The 18,065-nt window shown below is 42.3% G+C and overlaps 1 protein-coding gene across 3 annotated transcripts in view; it reads left to right on the plus strand.

The window, feature by feature from the left end:
- The window catches only part of LOC119629098 (endoribonuclease Dcr-1), a 51,265-nt gene that overhangs the window by 4,281 nt on the left and 28,919 nt on the right, over window positions 1-18,065 (plus strand). For all 3 annotated transcript variants that reach the window (XM_062671020.1, XM_038013803.2, XM_038013804.2), the window contains exons 6-19: window positions 348-497; window positions 1,486-1,604; window positions 2,347-3,344; window positions 3,832-3,962; window positions 4,901-5,005; window positions 6,078-6,198; window positions 7,294-7,757; window positions 9,138-9,294; window positions 10,471-10,576; window positions 11,892-12,001; window positions 13,042-13,156; window positions 14,739-14,889; window positions 15,358-15,474; window positions 16,775-16,884. In XM_062671020.1, coding sequence (XP_062527004.1) covers window positions 348-497; window positions 1,486-1,604; window positions 2,347-3,344; window positions 3,832-3,962; window positions 4,901-5,005; window positions 6,078-6,198; window positions 7,294-7,757; window positions 9,138-9,294; window positions 10,471-10,576; window positions 11,892-12,001; window positions 13,042-13,156; window positions 14,739-14,889; window positions 15,358-15,474; window positions 16,775-16,884 — 2,954 coding nt within the window. The remainder of the gene's footprint in view (window positions 1-347; window positions 498-1,485; window positions 1,605-2,346; window positions 3,345-3,831; window positions 3,963-4,900; window positions 5,006-6,077; window positions 6,199-7,293; window positions 7,758-9,137; window positions 9,295-10,470; window positions 10,577-11,891; window positions 12,002-13,041; window positions 13,157-14,738; window positions 14,890-15,357; window positions 15,475-16,774; window positions 16,885-18,065) is intronic.

Consider the following 18,065-nt stretch of genomic DNA (forward strand, 5'->3'; position numbering starts at 1 on the left):
TATTCTTATTTTTTTGGAGGATCCCGAGAAGTTACGTCCAGCGGCTTTATTTCTTTTTCCCACATTTGTGCACTTTCACAGATATTAAACAGTTCATAAACCACCATTATTACACATTTAAACCTGAAGAAACACTAAATAGACAAAATAAAATAAATCATACAACTTCACTCCTCGCGTTCCCGCCAAAAAGTCCGTTTTTGATATAAGTACAGGGTGAGCACAGAATATCACAGAGTACCTGTTGATGTAGACTTTGTAGACGAAAAAGTCACGGTTCGTTCTTGATAAGTATTAAATTGTGCTTTTGGCGCATGCAATGCAATTCATCTTCTAACGAATTTCAGAACAGCGGCGGCATCCACCAAACCAAATGAGCTGATAGTCGAATACTGTCCTCGGAGACCTGATAGCGAGCTCTCAGAGGATTACTTGGAGCTGGAGAGCTACATGAAGAGGACCGTTGAAGACGTCGCGGAGTTTGTTAATGATCACAGGTAGGCAGCCTTGCGATAGAAAACGTCACGTAACGAAAAAGCGTTGTATATGGCTTTTCGTATGTGTTCGTGTGTGCGTGCGTGTGTGTGTGCGTGCGTGTGCGTTCGTGTGATACTTGCTTTTCCTGATTTGATTTAAGCGGAAGCGTTGTCTACAGCATATTGAAGTCTTGCACTGTAGTCAATTTCCAATGAATTCTATTTATTACATTTCAAGGGTACAGCGATAACAACAGAGAGCTCCGCCTCGTTCGGCTGCTCGTGCGAGAATGTATTGTGCGTTTTTTTTTTCCTACCTAAGTTGAGAGCCTTGAGAGGCTATATCAGCGTAACCTTAACTAGTAGGTGAGCTCACGAGGCTCAAACCTGACGACGTTGCTAACACGAACCCTAGCAAGAGCCGTGCTTCGCAGAATCTACCACCGGATCGGAAACGCGACCCGCTGAGAAGATCCGGCGAGAAACTCAGTGGGCTGTGTCTGTGGGTTAATTTACTCGTCGAGCACTTCGTCGCAAGCGACGGGTTCGATGAGAACGATGACCGGATTGTGCGACAATAGTCACTCATATTTATAGTAGGAAAATGGGGGTAGCTGAATTATGAATTCTCTTGAATACTGCCTTAAACAAACCAACAATATCATTAAGGAAACATTACTGGTGGTAGGACCTCTTGTGAGTCCGCGCGGGTAGGTACCACCGCCCCGCCTATTTCTGCCGTGAAGCAGTAATGCGTTTCGGTTTGAAGGGCGGGGCAGCCGTTGTGACTACCCTTACACTATATGACCTTAAAACTATATTTCAAGGTGTGTGGCGCATTTACGTTGTAGATGTCTATGGGCTCCAGTAACCACTTAACACCAGGTGGGCTGTGAGCTCGTCCACACACCTAAGCAATAAAAAAAAAAGTTAACTTTAAGTAATTCTATCTAACTAAATAGTAATGTTGCGCCGATATATTTATTACTATCAAAACGTTTCATTACAGACACGATCCCACCGAGATATACGGAGACGAGCTGTACGAGGAGTTCAAGAACATTCCGGACCCGACGAACGAACCCAAAATGATGTTCAAACAGTTCTTACATGTTCTAGAAGAACTGGGTGAGTCACTTCCTTTTCTATCGTGCTTTGAAAACTCGGCGTTGCGGTTAGCTCACTAATATATATATATATATAAATATTGTATTATTATTGTAAATTATTGTAACAATTATACTTGTACTAAACTACACATTAGTCGTGGTGTCATAATTTGATGCAATAACAATATTTTTGTCGGTACGTTTGTTCTCTATGCCTTCCGAAACCGTTCATCTGACTGCTTTGCTTCTATTGCTTCTGCAAATTTATCTAAACCAAATAATAATTTAAAAAAAAAACAGTAAAAGCTCCTCATTTGCGCTTCCATTATTCGCGTTTTTACTATTCGGGTAAAAACAAATGTGACAAAATTTCTATATTCGCGGCTCTAATCGGTACATCGCTATAGATACATTGATAAAAAGGATTCCAATATGTACGTATTCAACCGAATATCCTTTCTAAGCGTGTCGTCAAATGGACTAATAAAAAAATAGACCTTATTACAACTATGCCTAAAGTATGTTGTTAAATGAAATCATCTAGGAACGTATTCCCTACATGTAAATTACCATTTCATATTCACGGTTTCTTAACATCTCTCTTCGATTGGTCCCTCACTGCTGAGGATCGTGACTCCGTCCGTTTCCGTAAACCAGCTGTCTTAACATATGCCCCGCGAATAAAATCTTTTACTGTACATATATACCATAAGCGTGACTCAACCCTAAAAATTAATTAAATGCTTTTTTTTGCACGTCAGGTCCTTACGCAGCCGACAAAGCGGCCTTTTCGATATTAACGAAATTAGAGAAGTTAAAAATTAAAGTGCCGTACGAACGACATTTCCTCTTGTTGTGCCTCTGCACGACCGTGTTCGTCAGGATACGATGTTACGCGGACCTCGTGTTCGGGAAGCTGGAGTCGGACTGGGACCGAATCCGGGCCTTCTCGACGCCGAAAATACTGAGGTTGGCCGAAATATTAGAGAGGTTTCGGCCGCCCGATACACCTCACGACGAAGGCAAGAGGAACGGCCTCGCTCAAAACGAAGCCGCCGCCAACTCGAAGGATTCGTGCGCCGAAACATCGAGTTGCATAACGGAAAGCGAAAGCTCTAGCACCATCACTAGTAATTCGAGTTTACGTACCGACAGCGGACATGTGATTCTCGAGTCTGGCAATACCGACAAAGAAAATTTTGCCAGTTTAAATAACGCAGTTAATGTAGTCGCTGACCTGTGCGGTTCTACAGAGAATGTTAAGAACGGTGACAATGGCGGGCGTCTAAATAACACAAGCCCAAATGAAACCGATAATACACAAGTGAAGACCGAGCCTGATGAAGAAAAAATCAAATCGAAAACCCTCGAATTACTGAGTGCTATAGAAAAATGTGATTTCGCGTATTTAGCCGATAGGATAGAAGATAAAGTCAACGCTTACGAAGCTAACCTGAAAGAGATAGACGTTTACATCGACAAGTGCGATAGAGACGGGGATAGCGAACCGAATGAGACCGGGGCACAGGAAGAGAGAAAGTCGTCATATTGTAACGAAAAGATCCCCCAGCCTCACCTAGATCCGCTCCAGGTCAAACCGAGTCCTCTCAGACGTTCCGGGAATCGCGTCAGAGGCAGGACCAAACTCAGGAACAACGCCAATCGAACCCAAAACACGGGACAGAATCCTGACGCCCTGTGTGGCGTTTTATTCGTCAAGGAACCGCTTATGGCCAAAATTCTCTTCATGATTATCGCGGTGAGTACATAACGGAAATGAGGACGAGCTGGCTATAGTCTATTAAATGAAACTAGAATGACATTCGAAAAATTACACTAAATAGAGACAAACATAAATATATGTACATACGATCTTTGAGAAAATGAGATAGAATGTTCATTTTACCTTATCTTTTCACACTAGGTGACCTTACGTCGCTAGTATCAATTGAATTGGATTACGGTTGTTTCACCCTTCAAACCGGAACGCATTACCGCTTCGTGGTAGAAATGGGATAGCGGCACCTTTCCGCGTGGGCACACAATACAGCCAATAAATAGCTACGTGCTGTTTGCGGGTTTCATTTTAAACGATTTTCTTCCTGATAATTACGTAATTACATTAGCAAATTGGTACTTGCCTGCAGAATATGACTCCGGCATAAACGGAAATAAAAACATGATACGGCTCGAAGGACCAACACCCGTATTATTCCAACAGTTTCATTAAACGCTTACTATTGCAGGACCTGTCCCGTTGTCATCCGAAGTTATCGTACGTGTGCGCCCAGTACTGTGCAGTAGAGAACCCTGAAGAGTCCCTAGAGCCCAGAGAGTGCCAGCGACAGAATAAGAAACACGAAGATGTTCTCAAGAAGTATTTAACAAAATCTTATTTCTTATTACCTAAAAGTGCTTTCGCAATGACCGACACGATAACGTTACGACAACATTAACCACCATCGCGTCGTTTAATTTATGATAAAAATATAAATGTCGTGTCGGTATCGGTTACGAGATGATCGTGCATTGTAAATAGCGTAAGCGACGACTTTTGTTTTTCCAATGCTCACACACGGTCCATATGATGGCTATAAGTCAATGTCGCTCATGGACATCAGCAATGCAAGGCGGCCAGTCGAGCGGCCTATTTTAATGGTAGGACGTCTTGTGAGTCCGCACGGGTAGGTAACACGACCCTGCCTATTTCTGCCGTGAAGCAGTAATGCGGTTTGAAGGGCGGGGCAGCCGTTGTAACTATACTGAGACCTTAGAACTCATATTTCAAGGCGGATGGCGGCATTTAAGTTGTAGATGTCTATGGGTTTCTGTAACCACTTATATTAACATCTAGGCAACAAAAATAAAAAAAACGGTGCGCGTGCAACTTGGCGCACGTGAATGAAGTGAAACTTCTTTGTCGATGTGCAGTATTGTGGTTTTCTTAATTTTTCATCCTAAAATCAGATTGCTCTTGTAATAGGGAATGCTGTGTATGCGACATCTTCAACATTTATATTATATATATTTTAAATTATAGATACAAAAATAAATATATACCTATATTTTTTTAGTATTTCATTAAATTATTGGACGCTACTCGTTGCTAACGCTCGCGCTGGCCTGTAACAGGTTATACTACACGCATGCGTTCGAGTGCCGCGCATTCACTCTCGCTCTGTCTCTTTCTATTCCATTATAGCATTACACGTTTAACGCAACCTTGTCGGAAGTCGCATTAGAAGTGTAACTTCAAAAATAGATCTCAATAAAATTTGTGGATTGTAATAAATAATATGTTATCCGTCGCCGCAGGTTCCGGATGCACGAGTGCAACCTGCTGCTGGCCACGGCGGCGCTGGAGGAGGGCATCGACCTGCCGCGCTGCAACCTCGTGCTGAGATGGGACGCGCCGCCCTCGTCAGTATACTTCTGTTTCTGCTCCGCTTTGATGTGAAACGTCTACAGCCGCACTTAGAACCGATTGTTGGCGTGGCGACGCATGCCGTGGCGACGCATGACGTGGCGACGCGTCGCTGCGCTAGTTTATAGTATATAAATCGAGGGGTGAAAGGTTATCTGATTTAAGCGACATTTTTGCAACTTTACAGGAGAACCACTTAAACTGAAGAACTTTCCAAGGTGTGTGGCGCGTTTACATTGTAGATGTCTATGGGTTCCAGTAACCACTTAACATCAGGTGGGCTGTGAGCTCGTCCACACACCTAGGCAATAAAAATAAAATAAAAAAAGGTTAAATTTTCGAAAAAGGCCATAAAAAAAACTTCTGCAGATATTTGAATGGAGTAAACTTAATTGAAGTTTAATTAAAAACGTCGAATTGTTGACGCTAATACCAAATAAAATGGACGTTTAATAAATAAATAAATAAATCTCTTAAAACAAATGGCCTTTCACCTCTCGATAAATATGCAGTCTCTATGTAGCGTAGTCTCTATGTACAGCGTCGCCATGCGCAAGTGAATGTTTCTTAATATTACTAATTTCTTTTCATTATGCCACAAAGATTTTGTGTCGTAAACTATCCTATTATGCCTTCTATACTTGTATGAAATAATATCAATATTTCACATCTGACAGCCTTCTGGCTTATTTTATTATGTACCAGATAGATTAACGAATGTTTTTAGTGTTTTCCTTACCACTTGCACAAAGAACACTGAAAATTTTCCCCTTTCAGAAAGTAGGTTTTAATTATTAATGCATTTACCCTAGCTTTTGGGAAATAAAAGTTGTATCGTTACATTTAGCTGTACTGACATGATGGAGCGTAAATAATCCTAATAAGACGTTTTAAAAATATGTTTTTTTTTTTAAATTAGTATCGGTTTTTTCCCCTCCCATCATCAAAGGTGTCATTAGTATTATCGTCTGTCTTCGTTTTCGGAAGCGATCTCCGAACACCCAGTATAATAGTGAAAGCTCAGTAACCGTGAATAAGCTCCATTTGCAAGACAAGCTCGCTGTCCAGGTACCGCTCGTACGTGCTGTGCCGCAGCCGCGCCCGCGCCGCCCGCTCCGCCGCGCTCGCCCTGCTGCGGACCGGGGGCCCGCTGCTCGACACGCTGCCCATCTACAGGGAACTCGATCAGGTATATCGCTCGTAATACTAATTTATAAATCAATCGTTCCGATAATTTATGGCGTATATTATAGTATAAAGTATGTCTATTATTCCTTATACTAATCTAAGTTGAACTATTTAATATTGAAATTATTTAACTTGAGGAAAGCTTAGTAAGTCTGATTATTTTTTTATTGATACCCACGTCATTAAAAAAAAAGCCTTTGACAAACAGATGAGAAAATTTCACTGTATTGCTTTATCTTCATCAGCTTATTACATTACACAATATAAATTATATGCTCTCAATGATATTACTGCCAATTTAGGTTTTGGGATGCAACCTTTCTTTGTTGAAATTATTTTGCGAGAGAAAGGGATCGACATATAAGTCTTATTCATTCAGTAAAATCTGACGATTTTGGTATATACATATTATATATTCAATTGAGCTTTGTATAAGCAATACGGGTTGTATTTGTATCAGATGTGATGCACGGCGCAATGCAATACAAACTCGACTGACGGGATGAACGACCTCATAGGATTCGCTTTTCATTGCGCGTTAACTAACCGCTATAGTCTCCCTGAACTGTATATGTCAAGGGCGCACGAACTATTTAAAGGCGAAAGGCTATTTAATTTAAGCGACATTTTTGCAACATTACAGAAGGGCCATTTAAAGATTAAAAATTAACAACTTAAATTTTATTTGCATAAAATGAAAAGGATATATTAATAGTTTTTTTTTTTAAGAATTGGCTCCAACGCCTTAGGCATTGATTTTGCTAATGTCACAGTATATACAAAAATGACAGGTGCTTAGAAGAAAAGAAAATTTAATTACAAATAAATATGATCAGTTTTTCCATACGCGAATCTCTGGTTTTAAGAACAGCACAAACAAATATGTTAGATTAACGAATTTAAAGATATATAAATAGTTAGGAATTACATACATTCTTAGTACCGCTGCCGGATGTGTGAGAGAAAGGGAAGACAGACAGACTGGCGGCGTAACGCGTTAGGTAACGAACCGCGGATTACCCTCTTATAAGAAGTTATCACTTCAATCGATAGCGTTTTGAACTATTCTCCTGATACAGTGATGTATATTTTACAGATCATAACGCGGAAATGCGGATGCGGTGTACAGAATGAACCGACACAACAACAGGAGGATGAGGCCGACACATTCACCGGACTTATAAAGCCCTACGCGCCGAATGATAATAAAAAACATGTATTGAGAATGGAACCATCGATCGACCATATGAAGGATAGCAAGAAAGAAACTAAATTAAGTGAAAACTATGTAACCGTGTCAGACGTTAGTGACGTTAATGAATTAAATGATAAAAGGAATGTAAAAGAAAAAGATGATAAAAAGATTGAATGGACTAAAACAGAGGACGTCGATGTTATCTCAAATAAGTCCGAAAGTGATTTGTGTCAGACTTGTAATGACAGTGATCCTTGTCCGAGTGAAGTGTCCAAAGTGTACAGTGATCTTAAGTACGATGTCAAGTGTGAGAACGAGACGGGTGGCAGTGTGGATCTTAGTTCGGCCATAGCTTTGATTAACAGGCAAGTTAATTTTGTTTTAATAGCGTCACGCGCTGGGGTTCGCGATAAATAACAATTCTACCGAAGCACAAATTAAAACTGTATAAAACACTTAACACCCACTTTAAAATTCTCAATGTATTTCATCCGCTTCGCTTCAGGTGATCCGTTCGCTGTTTCGATTCGATTAGATCCGATTACTGACTGAATTCGTGTCATCTCTGCAACGCTTTTATAGTCGATACGAAATCCCTAGGTTTGTCGACAACGTTCTGGGCAAGTCGAGAAGCTTCAGTGTGTGTTTCCTCTATCTGACAATAGATGGCGTTGTACCTCTCGAGCATACCAGATTTCACTGGTTCCTTTGATATTCGTTTCTGCTATTCGACGATAGATGGCTTTGCTTTCACTGGGGTTACAATAGTTACAGATTATAAACTAAAGGGATGGTATTAACTGTTTATCCGAGTCTATAGATACCACAACGTCAATTCTATGACCTGTCTCGAGATGTTAGGTCGAATTTCCGCAATTCTCCACTATTTAATGGATATTATTATACATGTAAACCTTCCTCTTCAATCTCTCTATCATTAAAAAAAACTGCATCAAAATCCGTTGCGTAGTTATAGGTTCATGATCCATGATGCCGTCCATCTGATGGTGAGTGGTTACCGTCGCTCATGGACGTCGCCAATGCCAGGGTCATGGCGAAGTCGAAGTTAATCTCACGACATAATAATATGATATCGTTTTCTACTTGCTAGATATCTTACGCACACTGTAACACATTACACAGTGTGCTTAGTGCGAAATTTTTAACCTTCTCGATAGCGTAAAAGTTAACTCTTAATTTGTATGAAGTTGGAACGTTTGCCTACGTTTGCCGCTAGGGGCGCTGTTCCAACTGCATACTTTGAGTTCACTTTTACGCGGTCGAGAACGTTAAAAAACTCGCTCTTAGCACAGTGCACAGTGATCTTCACTGTTCGCTTGGAATTTGTATAGCTTTTCTCGCTTTGCACTCTTCAACTCCTGCGTTGTCGCGCTCACTTGTGTGTCACATATGTATGCCCAACGCTACGTCCAATGCTATGTCCAACGCTACGTCCAATGCTATGCCCAACGCTACGGTCCGGAGCGTTGGCAAACTTTCGTGCTGTATGTCTCTATGTCTAAGTAATGTGTCAATCGTTCTCTGAACGTTCGTATGTTCATGAACTAGATGGCGTTACTTGTTCATGTCTAGTAGCGCTATTGGCCAAGAGATGGCTCTGGCTGTCATAAGGTATTAATACATAATTTATCACATTAGTATTATTGGAAAGACTATTATTATCATTTTAGTTCAAATTCATGTATTGGGGAAAAAATAATTAAAGTATGAATTTTTGTTATCAGGTACTGTGGAAAGCTCCCCTCCGACACGTTTACTAGGTTGGCCCCTCAGTGCTGGACGGACAAGGTTCGACTCCCTGGTCGGGACGGTGTCGAACGGGACGCATACATCTGCACGTTGAGGCTGCCACTGAACTGTCCTGTTAAATATAATATTGTCGTAAGTATATACTTATTCAATTCATTATCATTAGCTTGGTAGAGACAGGGTCCCTACCTGACCTCCTATTTTTAATATTTATCTATATATTAATATGTGAAGCAAAAACTTTGGACCCCTTTTTACAAAAATTGCGGGGGCGGAGGAGTATGTAGTTTCCCCACATTTATTGGTATTTGACAATAGACCCTTAATAATGTTCAGACTTATAATTTTAATTATAGCCGAATTTCAACTACTGCGGAAGGGACCACTAGTACTTATTAATATTTCAGAGTATTTTGGGAGTTATTTGTATTTTTGAAAATATAAATTAATCATTTTCCCATAAAAATAGTGTCTATTAAATATCAAGCACGATAAAATAACAGTTTCATGTTACTCATAACAATTAAAAATCAACATACGATAAACTAAATTGTAAATAATGATGAATTATTGGCGATAATGGCGATTAGCGCTTGTGGCGACTCACTTATCCGCCACTACTTGGGCAACCGCCTTACTATTCGACAGAATCGCTGTCGTTTGTGATTTTAGGCAATCATCCATTATTGTTGTTCAAAACACGTTCGGGAGATACTTCGATAATCTTGGAAACTCCGGGCAGTACATATGCATGCTCACTGTATTACTCATCCTTTGTGTTAGTGCTTATCCAATACAGTTAGTGAAGCAGCACTACTACTACTGCCCCTACACGCTCATATATACTTGTACACTTCAGGTACTCTATACATTATGTGAAAAACACAGTACACGGAAAAACTTTATTTGGCATGATTTGCTTTCTTTGATATTTTGAAAAGTTTAGTCTTAATAATATGTATTTTTTCGTTAAGCAAAATACAGGGATTGCTCAATCGATTTAAATGCTCAATAATAAAATAATATAATAATAACAATGGTTTCTCTCCCAATAGTCCCTAACGCTCCGGCCGATTGCTGCCCACCTCGCCGGAGTGTGTTCTGCCGTCTTCCCAGGCGAGGCAGTGTTTAATACAAATAATAATAATAATAAATAAATTATACTTTATTCTAATACGATGTACTTTATCTGCAAAAAAAAGGTGGCAACCCTATTGCACACGTTACACTTGAGCGAATCCCAGCTGCATTGATCGAGTTGGTGATATACTGAAGGTTGTCCAGTAACCGTCTCCCGGTCTACCGCAGGGCCACCCGATGCCGAGTCGAGTGCTGGCGCGGCGCATGGTGGCGCTGCAGGCCTGCAGGATACTGCACAGGTCCGGAGAGCTGGACGACCAGCTGCAGCCCATAGGTGAGCTTCTAATCCTAGACATCACGGTACTGTATGCTCAGTGCGACGTTTTTAACGTTCTCGATAATGTAAAAGTTAGATCGTTTGGAACCTCTGGGTCTGCGGAGGGACTTCGGTTCCCTCTGTATTTTGTACCGTATGTTCCATGGAGAGTGCTCTGAGGAATTGTTCGAGAGGACATCGTCATCTTGTTTTTACCATCGCACCGCCCGCCACCGGAGTAGAGTTCATCCATACTACCTGGAGCCACTGCAGTCATCCACAGTGCGTTTCCAGAGGTCTTTTTTGCCACGTACCATCCGGCTATGGAATGAGCTCCCCTCCACGGTGTTTCCCGAGCGCTATGACATGTCCTTCTTCAAACGAGGCTTGTGGAGAGTATTAAGCGGTAAGCAGCGGCTTGGCTCTGCCCCTCGCATTGCTGAAGTCCATGGGCGACGGTAACCCCTCACCATCAGGTGGGCCATATGCTCGTCTGCCTACAAGGGCAATAAAAAAAAACATATTTGTATGGAAAGGGATCGTTTACCTACATTTGCTGTTAGGGGCGCTGTTCCAACTGCATACAAAATTGGGGTTAACTTTTACGCTATCGAGAACTTTAAAAAACTTGCACTAAGTGCACTGGTCACAACCTATTTTACACCACTGAGCCCGTTCATGGACTTCCCTCGTCCACTTCTCGCGACCATTGTTCGCAAGTCATCGCTCCGCCTGACCGGTTGTTGGTCTAATGTATTTTAGATATAAACAGTCCGGCCCCAAAGTGAGATTCCATGTGCTATAGCAATATACGCTAATGCTATATGTGATATAATCGAATATATAGTCGTCAGCCTACAAGGGCAATAAAAAAAATATTTACAGACAGCCAGATCTGTGTGCTTAGTGCGAGTTTTTTAACGTTCTCGATAGCGTAAAAGTTAACTCTTAATTTGTATGAAGTTGGATCGTTTGCCTACGTTTGCCGCTAGGGGCAAAGTGATTGTATGTTCGAACTGCATACAAATTTAAGTTAACTTTTACGCTTTCGAGAACTCGCACCAAGCACGCTGTTCGTTTCTATCCTATCCGGAATCAGATTCACGATTCTCGTGTCAGTAGTCAGATGTGTAGTTGTTACCGATCACCGTTCTCGTCGAACCCGTTGCTTGCGACGAAGGGCTCGACGAGTAAATTAACCCACAGACACAGCCCACTGAGTTTCTCGCCGGATCTTCTCAGTGGGTCGCGTTTCCGATCCGGTGGTAGATACTGCGAAACACTCCCGGCTTGAGCCCCGTGAGCTAACAAATGTTTTGGTTTTGTGTCTCAGGAAAAGAGAATTTCAAGGCAGCCGAACTCGATTCCCGCGACAGTTCGGAGGAGGGCGGCGAGCTGGCGCGGCCCGGCACCACCAAGCGCCGCCAGTACTACTACAAACGGGTCCGTTGTACATTGACGACATCGCGGACCTGGAACGATGCACTAGTCTAAAACATACCGAGAACTTATTATATCGTTTACTTCTTTAGAATCGTTGTGATTCGTTAGTCGATGAAACGAAAAAGCGACAGTGAAAAGAGACAGACACATAAATTCATAAGACTTAACGTGGGAGAAAATGAGATAGGAAGCATTAAACAGTGTTTTTTTTGGCACGAAGTTCCTTATGGGACGATGCGGAGGGATACCCTAACCGGGAAAAAACGTCCGTAACGTAAGATTTTTATTAGTAATGCACACAGTGTACGACTTAACTTTGTAATAACGTACAAAAAATAACATATTATTTTATCATTCATTGACCACGATCTCAGAGCGTTCGTTTGCGCAATACACTAACTCATAAGCAAACAACCGTGAATGAAGTGTACCACAATAAGTTCGCACGTTACCAAATGGCCGTGGGTTGTTGCGAAACCTCCAGTTTTATTTTCTTTATATCTCGAATAGAACTTAAAATTAATATTTTTATAATAAGGAACTTCGTTCCTATCCGGTGTCCCACGACAGCAACACTTTTTTTTTGTAAAGAAAGGAGCGTTTTATTTGGTATTAGTCATCAACAGTTTGATGTTTTTAATTGAACTTCAACTAAGCTTACTCTATTCAAATAGCTGAAGACGTTTTTTTGTTATTACATTTTATTCAAATGTTTAATCTTTAAATGGCTCTCCTGTGAAGTTGAAAAGGGTCGCTTTAGCCAAATAGGCTTTCACATCTCGATATTACTTAGACCGTATTGTGACTCAGAATAGCGGGGTTATTTGTCAGACAAATGAGTCTTCAATCTCGCTCCTTGAGGTGAGTCACGTGTCTAAACATGTAAGAAAAAACGTATGAGATATGTTTTTCCTTACGTACGACCGTATTGCGACTTTTGAATGGTTCATTGAAGCTTCGGTCAATTCCTGACTAAAAAGTCCGGTAACCGATGGCCGTAATTAATCTTAATAAAAACTTTGGTATTTTTGGTTTGCCAGACGGCGTCCGCGTTCACGGACTGTCAGCCGATAGAGGACAGCAGCGACACGGAGGTGGACCCGCCCGACGGCGTGCCCAGGACGATGCCGACGCCCAGACCGGAGCCAAAGCCAGGTCTGCGGTTTTTTTTTCTCCTCCCTAAGCTGATAGCTTTGAGAGGCGATGTCAGCGTAACCCTAACACGTAGGACGTAACACGTCCCTGAGGACGTTGCTAACACTAACCCCAGCAAGAGCAGTGCTTCTCAGAATCTACCACCGGATCGGAAACGCGACCCACTGACTAGATCCGGCGAGACACTCAGTGGGCTGTGTCTGTGGGTTAATTTGCTCGTCGAGCCCTTCGTCGCCAGCGACGGGTTTGACGAGGACAATGAATGGATCGGGTGGATCCGTTATGAGATGGCAGGTCCGCCTTTTATATATATATATAGCTCCCACTTACTTCCAGCCGATTTGTTCCACAAACATGAAATATTAGGAACATAAGTTTGTTAATAACAACGTTATGAAGTAAAGGATCATCCTAATACAAAACTACCTTAAGAAATATAGAAAAAATAATAATTAATCAATTAGCAGAAATATTAAGCTGTTAAGAAATTAATATGTCGCGTCACTCGAAGCCGTAAGGTCGTTGACCTCGTTTGTGCAGTACTTACGTCAGAATTGCTTTCCACTGCCCGCCGTGCAAAAAGAATCAACGAAATTATTTTTTTCAGTATTAGTTAAACTCGACCTACTGCTGCCCCAATGTTTCTCAATTCGATTACCGATATTTATTTCTTTAGATTCGCTTCAAATAGAATTTGATTAATTACTAAATGCTCTCATATCGTCTTTGCAACGCTCTAATAGCCGACATGACATTTTTGAGAATATTCCCGATATTACTGGTCGGATCGATGTCCGTTCTCGCTATTTGACAACAGATGGCGTTACTCGTACCGATATAATTCACTTCGAACGTTCCCAACAGTACTAGTTGTTTGGATATCCTTTTCTGCTATTGCAAATTCCTATTGTAGGCAGTCGACCATACTTGATGGTGAGTGGTTACCGTCGATCATGGACATCAGCAATGCCACAAGTAGAGCCAAACCGCTGCCTATTGGTGGCGGCAATATTTAACAACAACCGAGTCTGATTGGGAACCTACTGATATTTCCGTAGTCCATACTGCAGTCAGGTTTTTTTTTTTGTTTAGATGGGTGGACGAGCTCACAGCCCACCTGGTGTTAAGTGGTTACTGGAGCCCATAGACATCTACAACGTTAATGCGCCACCCACCTTGATATATAAGTTCTAAGATCTTAGTATAGTTACAACGGCTGCCCTACCCTTCAAACCGAAACGCATTACTGCTTCACGGCAGAAATAGGCAGGGCGGTGGTACCTACCCGCGCTGACTCACAAGAGGTCCTACCATCAGTAATTACAAAAATTTAAATTGTATTTTCTTCTTCTTCTTCTTTCTTCTTCTTCTAATTAAAATTAGTAAATACGTATTTCATTAGAAAAATTGGTACCCGCCTGCGGGATTCGAAAATCGGTGCATCGTTCAACACGAATGCACCGGACGTCTTATCCTTTAGGCTACGACGACTTCTAAAATACTGCAGTCAGGCTCAGTTTAGTCGTTCATAAAGTAGTCCACGGCTGGTTAACGTTTCAATGACTCGGCGCGGATCGTTCAGGCGAGAAGAGGAACGTGCTGTACCTGTTGTCGAGCGAGCTGCGCTGCGCCCTGCCGGAGCGGTACAACACGCGCGGCCGCCGCCTGCACGCGCCGCAGCACGCGCACCACGCGCTCGCGCTGCTGCTAGCGCGGACCGACACGGACTTGCAGTGAGATTATATACTCACTCATTCACTCACTCACATCTTTACTGAATCAATCATTCACTCATTCGCCTAATCATTTGACTTACTCACATACTGAAGCAATCACTCACTCATTCGTTCACTTGCTCGCTCATCCAGTCAATTACTCACTCACTCACTTACTGAATCACTCACTCACTCACTGGCTCACTCATTCAGTCACTTATTCACGCACTCAGTCACTTACATACTTACTGAATCAATCACTTACTCATTCGCTTAACCACTCACTTTCACATACTTTACATACATTGAATTAATCACTCACTAACATGCTTACTTGCACGCTCATTGAGTCACTTATACACGCACTCACTCATATACTTACTGAATCAATCACTCACTCGTTCACCGATTCATTAATTCACTCACTATTACTCTGACTCACTCTATACTTTAGAATGAAGTAGGCACTGACAGCTGTCGGCTCAGCTTGCAGGTGCCGGCGTTCCCGGTGTACACGCGCTCGGGCGAGGTCCGCGTGAGTCTGCAGCACGCGCCCGACGCCGACGTGAGGATCTCGCCGCGCAGAGGACGCCTCGTGCGCAGGTACACTACACACGGACTATGTTAGTCCACCGCAGGGATTCCAAAAGTGGTCCCAGGCTTAGCGAAGACTGATTTTGGGGCTCGATGAGGTCTAAAAATCGACCCCCATTAATTAACACAAGCTCTTATTTGTGAAGTTTCAAGATATTGTACGAGGTGCGGTACGTGCATACTTGTAGTGAAAATTACTAATATTTTCATAAGAAGTATTATTGTTGGATGTATGGTTACCATTTATTTCTATATACTATTATTTTCTGAATTTTATGTCTTTTTATTATGTCTGTATATTTTTATCAATTTTAAGTTTTTGGAATCAATAGGAAAAAAAAATTGAGATGGGATTTTAAAAGTATTTTTTGCTATGGAGGTCTGCGGTATCAGTTCATTTTGGAAAAGGGAGTTTCTTGCTTAGAAAGGTGGATGGCGGAATTTACGTAGCAGATGTCTATGGGCTCCTGTAATCACTTAGGTAGGCTAGACTTTCGGTAGGCAGCGGCTTGGCTCTGCTCCTGGCATAGCTGAAGTCCATGGGCAACGGTAACCATTCACCATCAGGTGGGCCGTATGCTCGTCTGCCTACAAGGGCAATAAATAAAAAAAAAACAGGGTGGGCCGTGAGCTCGTCTAATTTAAGCAATAAAAATAATAAAAATAAAAAAATATATTTCAAGCTTAGAGTCGGGTGGGAACCTCTACGCTCCGATATCCACTGAGCTACAGAGCCAGTGCGGCGTTGGTTCACCGGTGCTCAAGACGCTTTTTTATTTATTTATTGCTTGTATGGGTGGACGAGCTCATAGCCCACCTGGTGTTAAGTGGTTACTGGAGCCCATTGACATCTACGACGTAAATGCGTCACTACCCTTGAGATATAAGTTCTAAGGTCTCAAGTATAGTTACAACGCTACGTCCTATGCTATGCCGGAGCGTTGGCAAACTTTCGTGCTGTAAGGTCTCTGTCTAAGTAATGCGTCAATCGTTCTCTGAACGTTCGTATGTTCGTGAACTAGATGGCGTTACTTGTTCATGTCTAGTAGCGCTATTCGCCAAGAGATGGCTCTAACAGTCATAAGGTATTAATACATAATTTATCACATTAGTATTATTGGAACGACTGTTATTATCATTTTAGTTCAAATTCATTTATTGGGGAAAAAATAATTAAAGTATGAATTCGCCCGCCCTTCAAGCCGAAACGCATTACTGCTTCACGGCAAAAATAGGCAGGGCGGTGGTACCTACTGGCGCGGACTCACATGAGGTCCTACCAGCAGTAAGAAACGCTTGTGGTGGACAGGTTCATGCGCTTCGTGTTCTCGGAGGTGCTGCGCGTCCGGCGGCGCGGCATGAGGCTGCAGAGCGAGGGCTCCACGCACAACAACTACTACGTGGTACCGACGATAAAGAGTGAGTGGCACGCGCGATACTAGCGCCGCCCCGCGGCTGAAATACGTACAGTTTCAACATCTGTAGTAGTACTGGTACCGAGGCACAGATGGCGCGCGACGCGACTCGAGAGATTACGGCTTCTTCTTCATATAAATATATCGGTGAAACTTCACTATCTATATATAAATAAAATTAGAGTGTCTCTTTGTAATATTGAAATAACCGCAGTAGGCGGCAGGCAGCGGCTTGGCTCTGCTCCTGGAATTGCTGAAGTCCATGGGCGACGGTAACCACTTACCATCAGGTGAGCCGGACGCTCGTCTGCCTACAAAGGCAATAAAAAAAACCGCTTTTTACTACATGCATATGAATATATATATACGGTACATACACCAAAATAAATTTTTTTTACTATTTTTGTTTGTCTGTCTGTTTGTTTGTTCCGGCTAATCTCTGAAACGGCTGGACCGATTTTGATGGGACTTTCACTGACAGGTAGCTGATGACATAAGGAGTAGCTTAGGCTACTTTTTTTTAGACTAGCTTCGCCCTGCGGCGTCACCCGCAGTTATTGTCATACCGCGCGCAACATGGCGGAACTCGCCTATCAATAATAAAATTTAATGTTTTCGAAGCGAAGCGAGGGCGGGTCACTAGCTTAAACTAAAAATAGTTAAAGTTAACTTTTTCCTTAATGTACCGCATGTCAACAACTGTTTAAGACGGTATTGAAGAGAATTCATGACTAAGCTACCCCTCACTTTCTACTATAAATACGAGTGACTATTGTCGCACATAACTCATCTCGGATCCTCCCGATCCACTAACGGTGCTTTTAGGTACCTCAAGCACCGGTCACCGTTCTCGTCGAACCCGTCGCTTGTAACGAAGGGCTCGACGAATAAGTTAACCCACAGACACAGCCCACTGAGTGTCTCGCCGGATCTTCTCAGCGGGTCGCGTTTCCGATCCGGTGGTAGATTCTGCGAAGCACTTGTTAGCAACGTCGTCAGGTTTGCCCCGTGAGGAAGCTCACCTACTAGTTAACGTTACGGTGATATGGTTTTTCTAGATCATCAGCTAGGTAGGAAAAAAAAGCACAAAACATTCCGGGTCGATCAGCCGAACCAAGCGGACCTATCAGATAGCCCGATACAATAATTTTATAATATTTCGCTCTTAATGTCCTGACCAGTATC

Source organism: Bombyx mori, chromosome 11 (genome assembly GCF_030269925.1).
Source record: "Bombyx mori chromosome 11, ASM3026992v2".
Classification (NCBI taxonomy): Eukaryota; Metazoa; Arthropoda; class Insecta; order Lepidoptera; family Bombycidae; genus Bombyx; species Bombyx mori.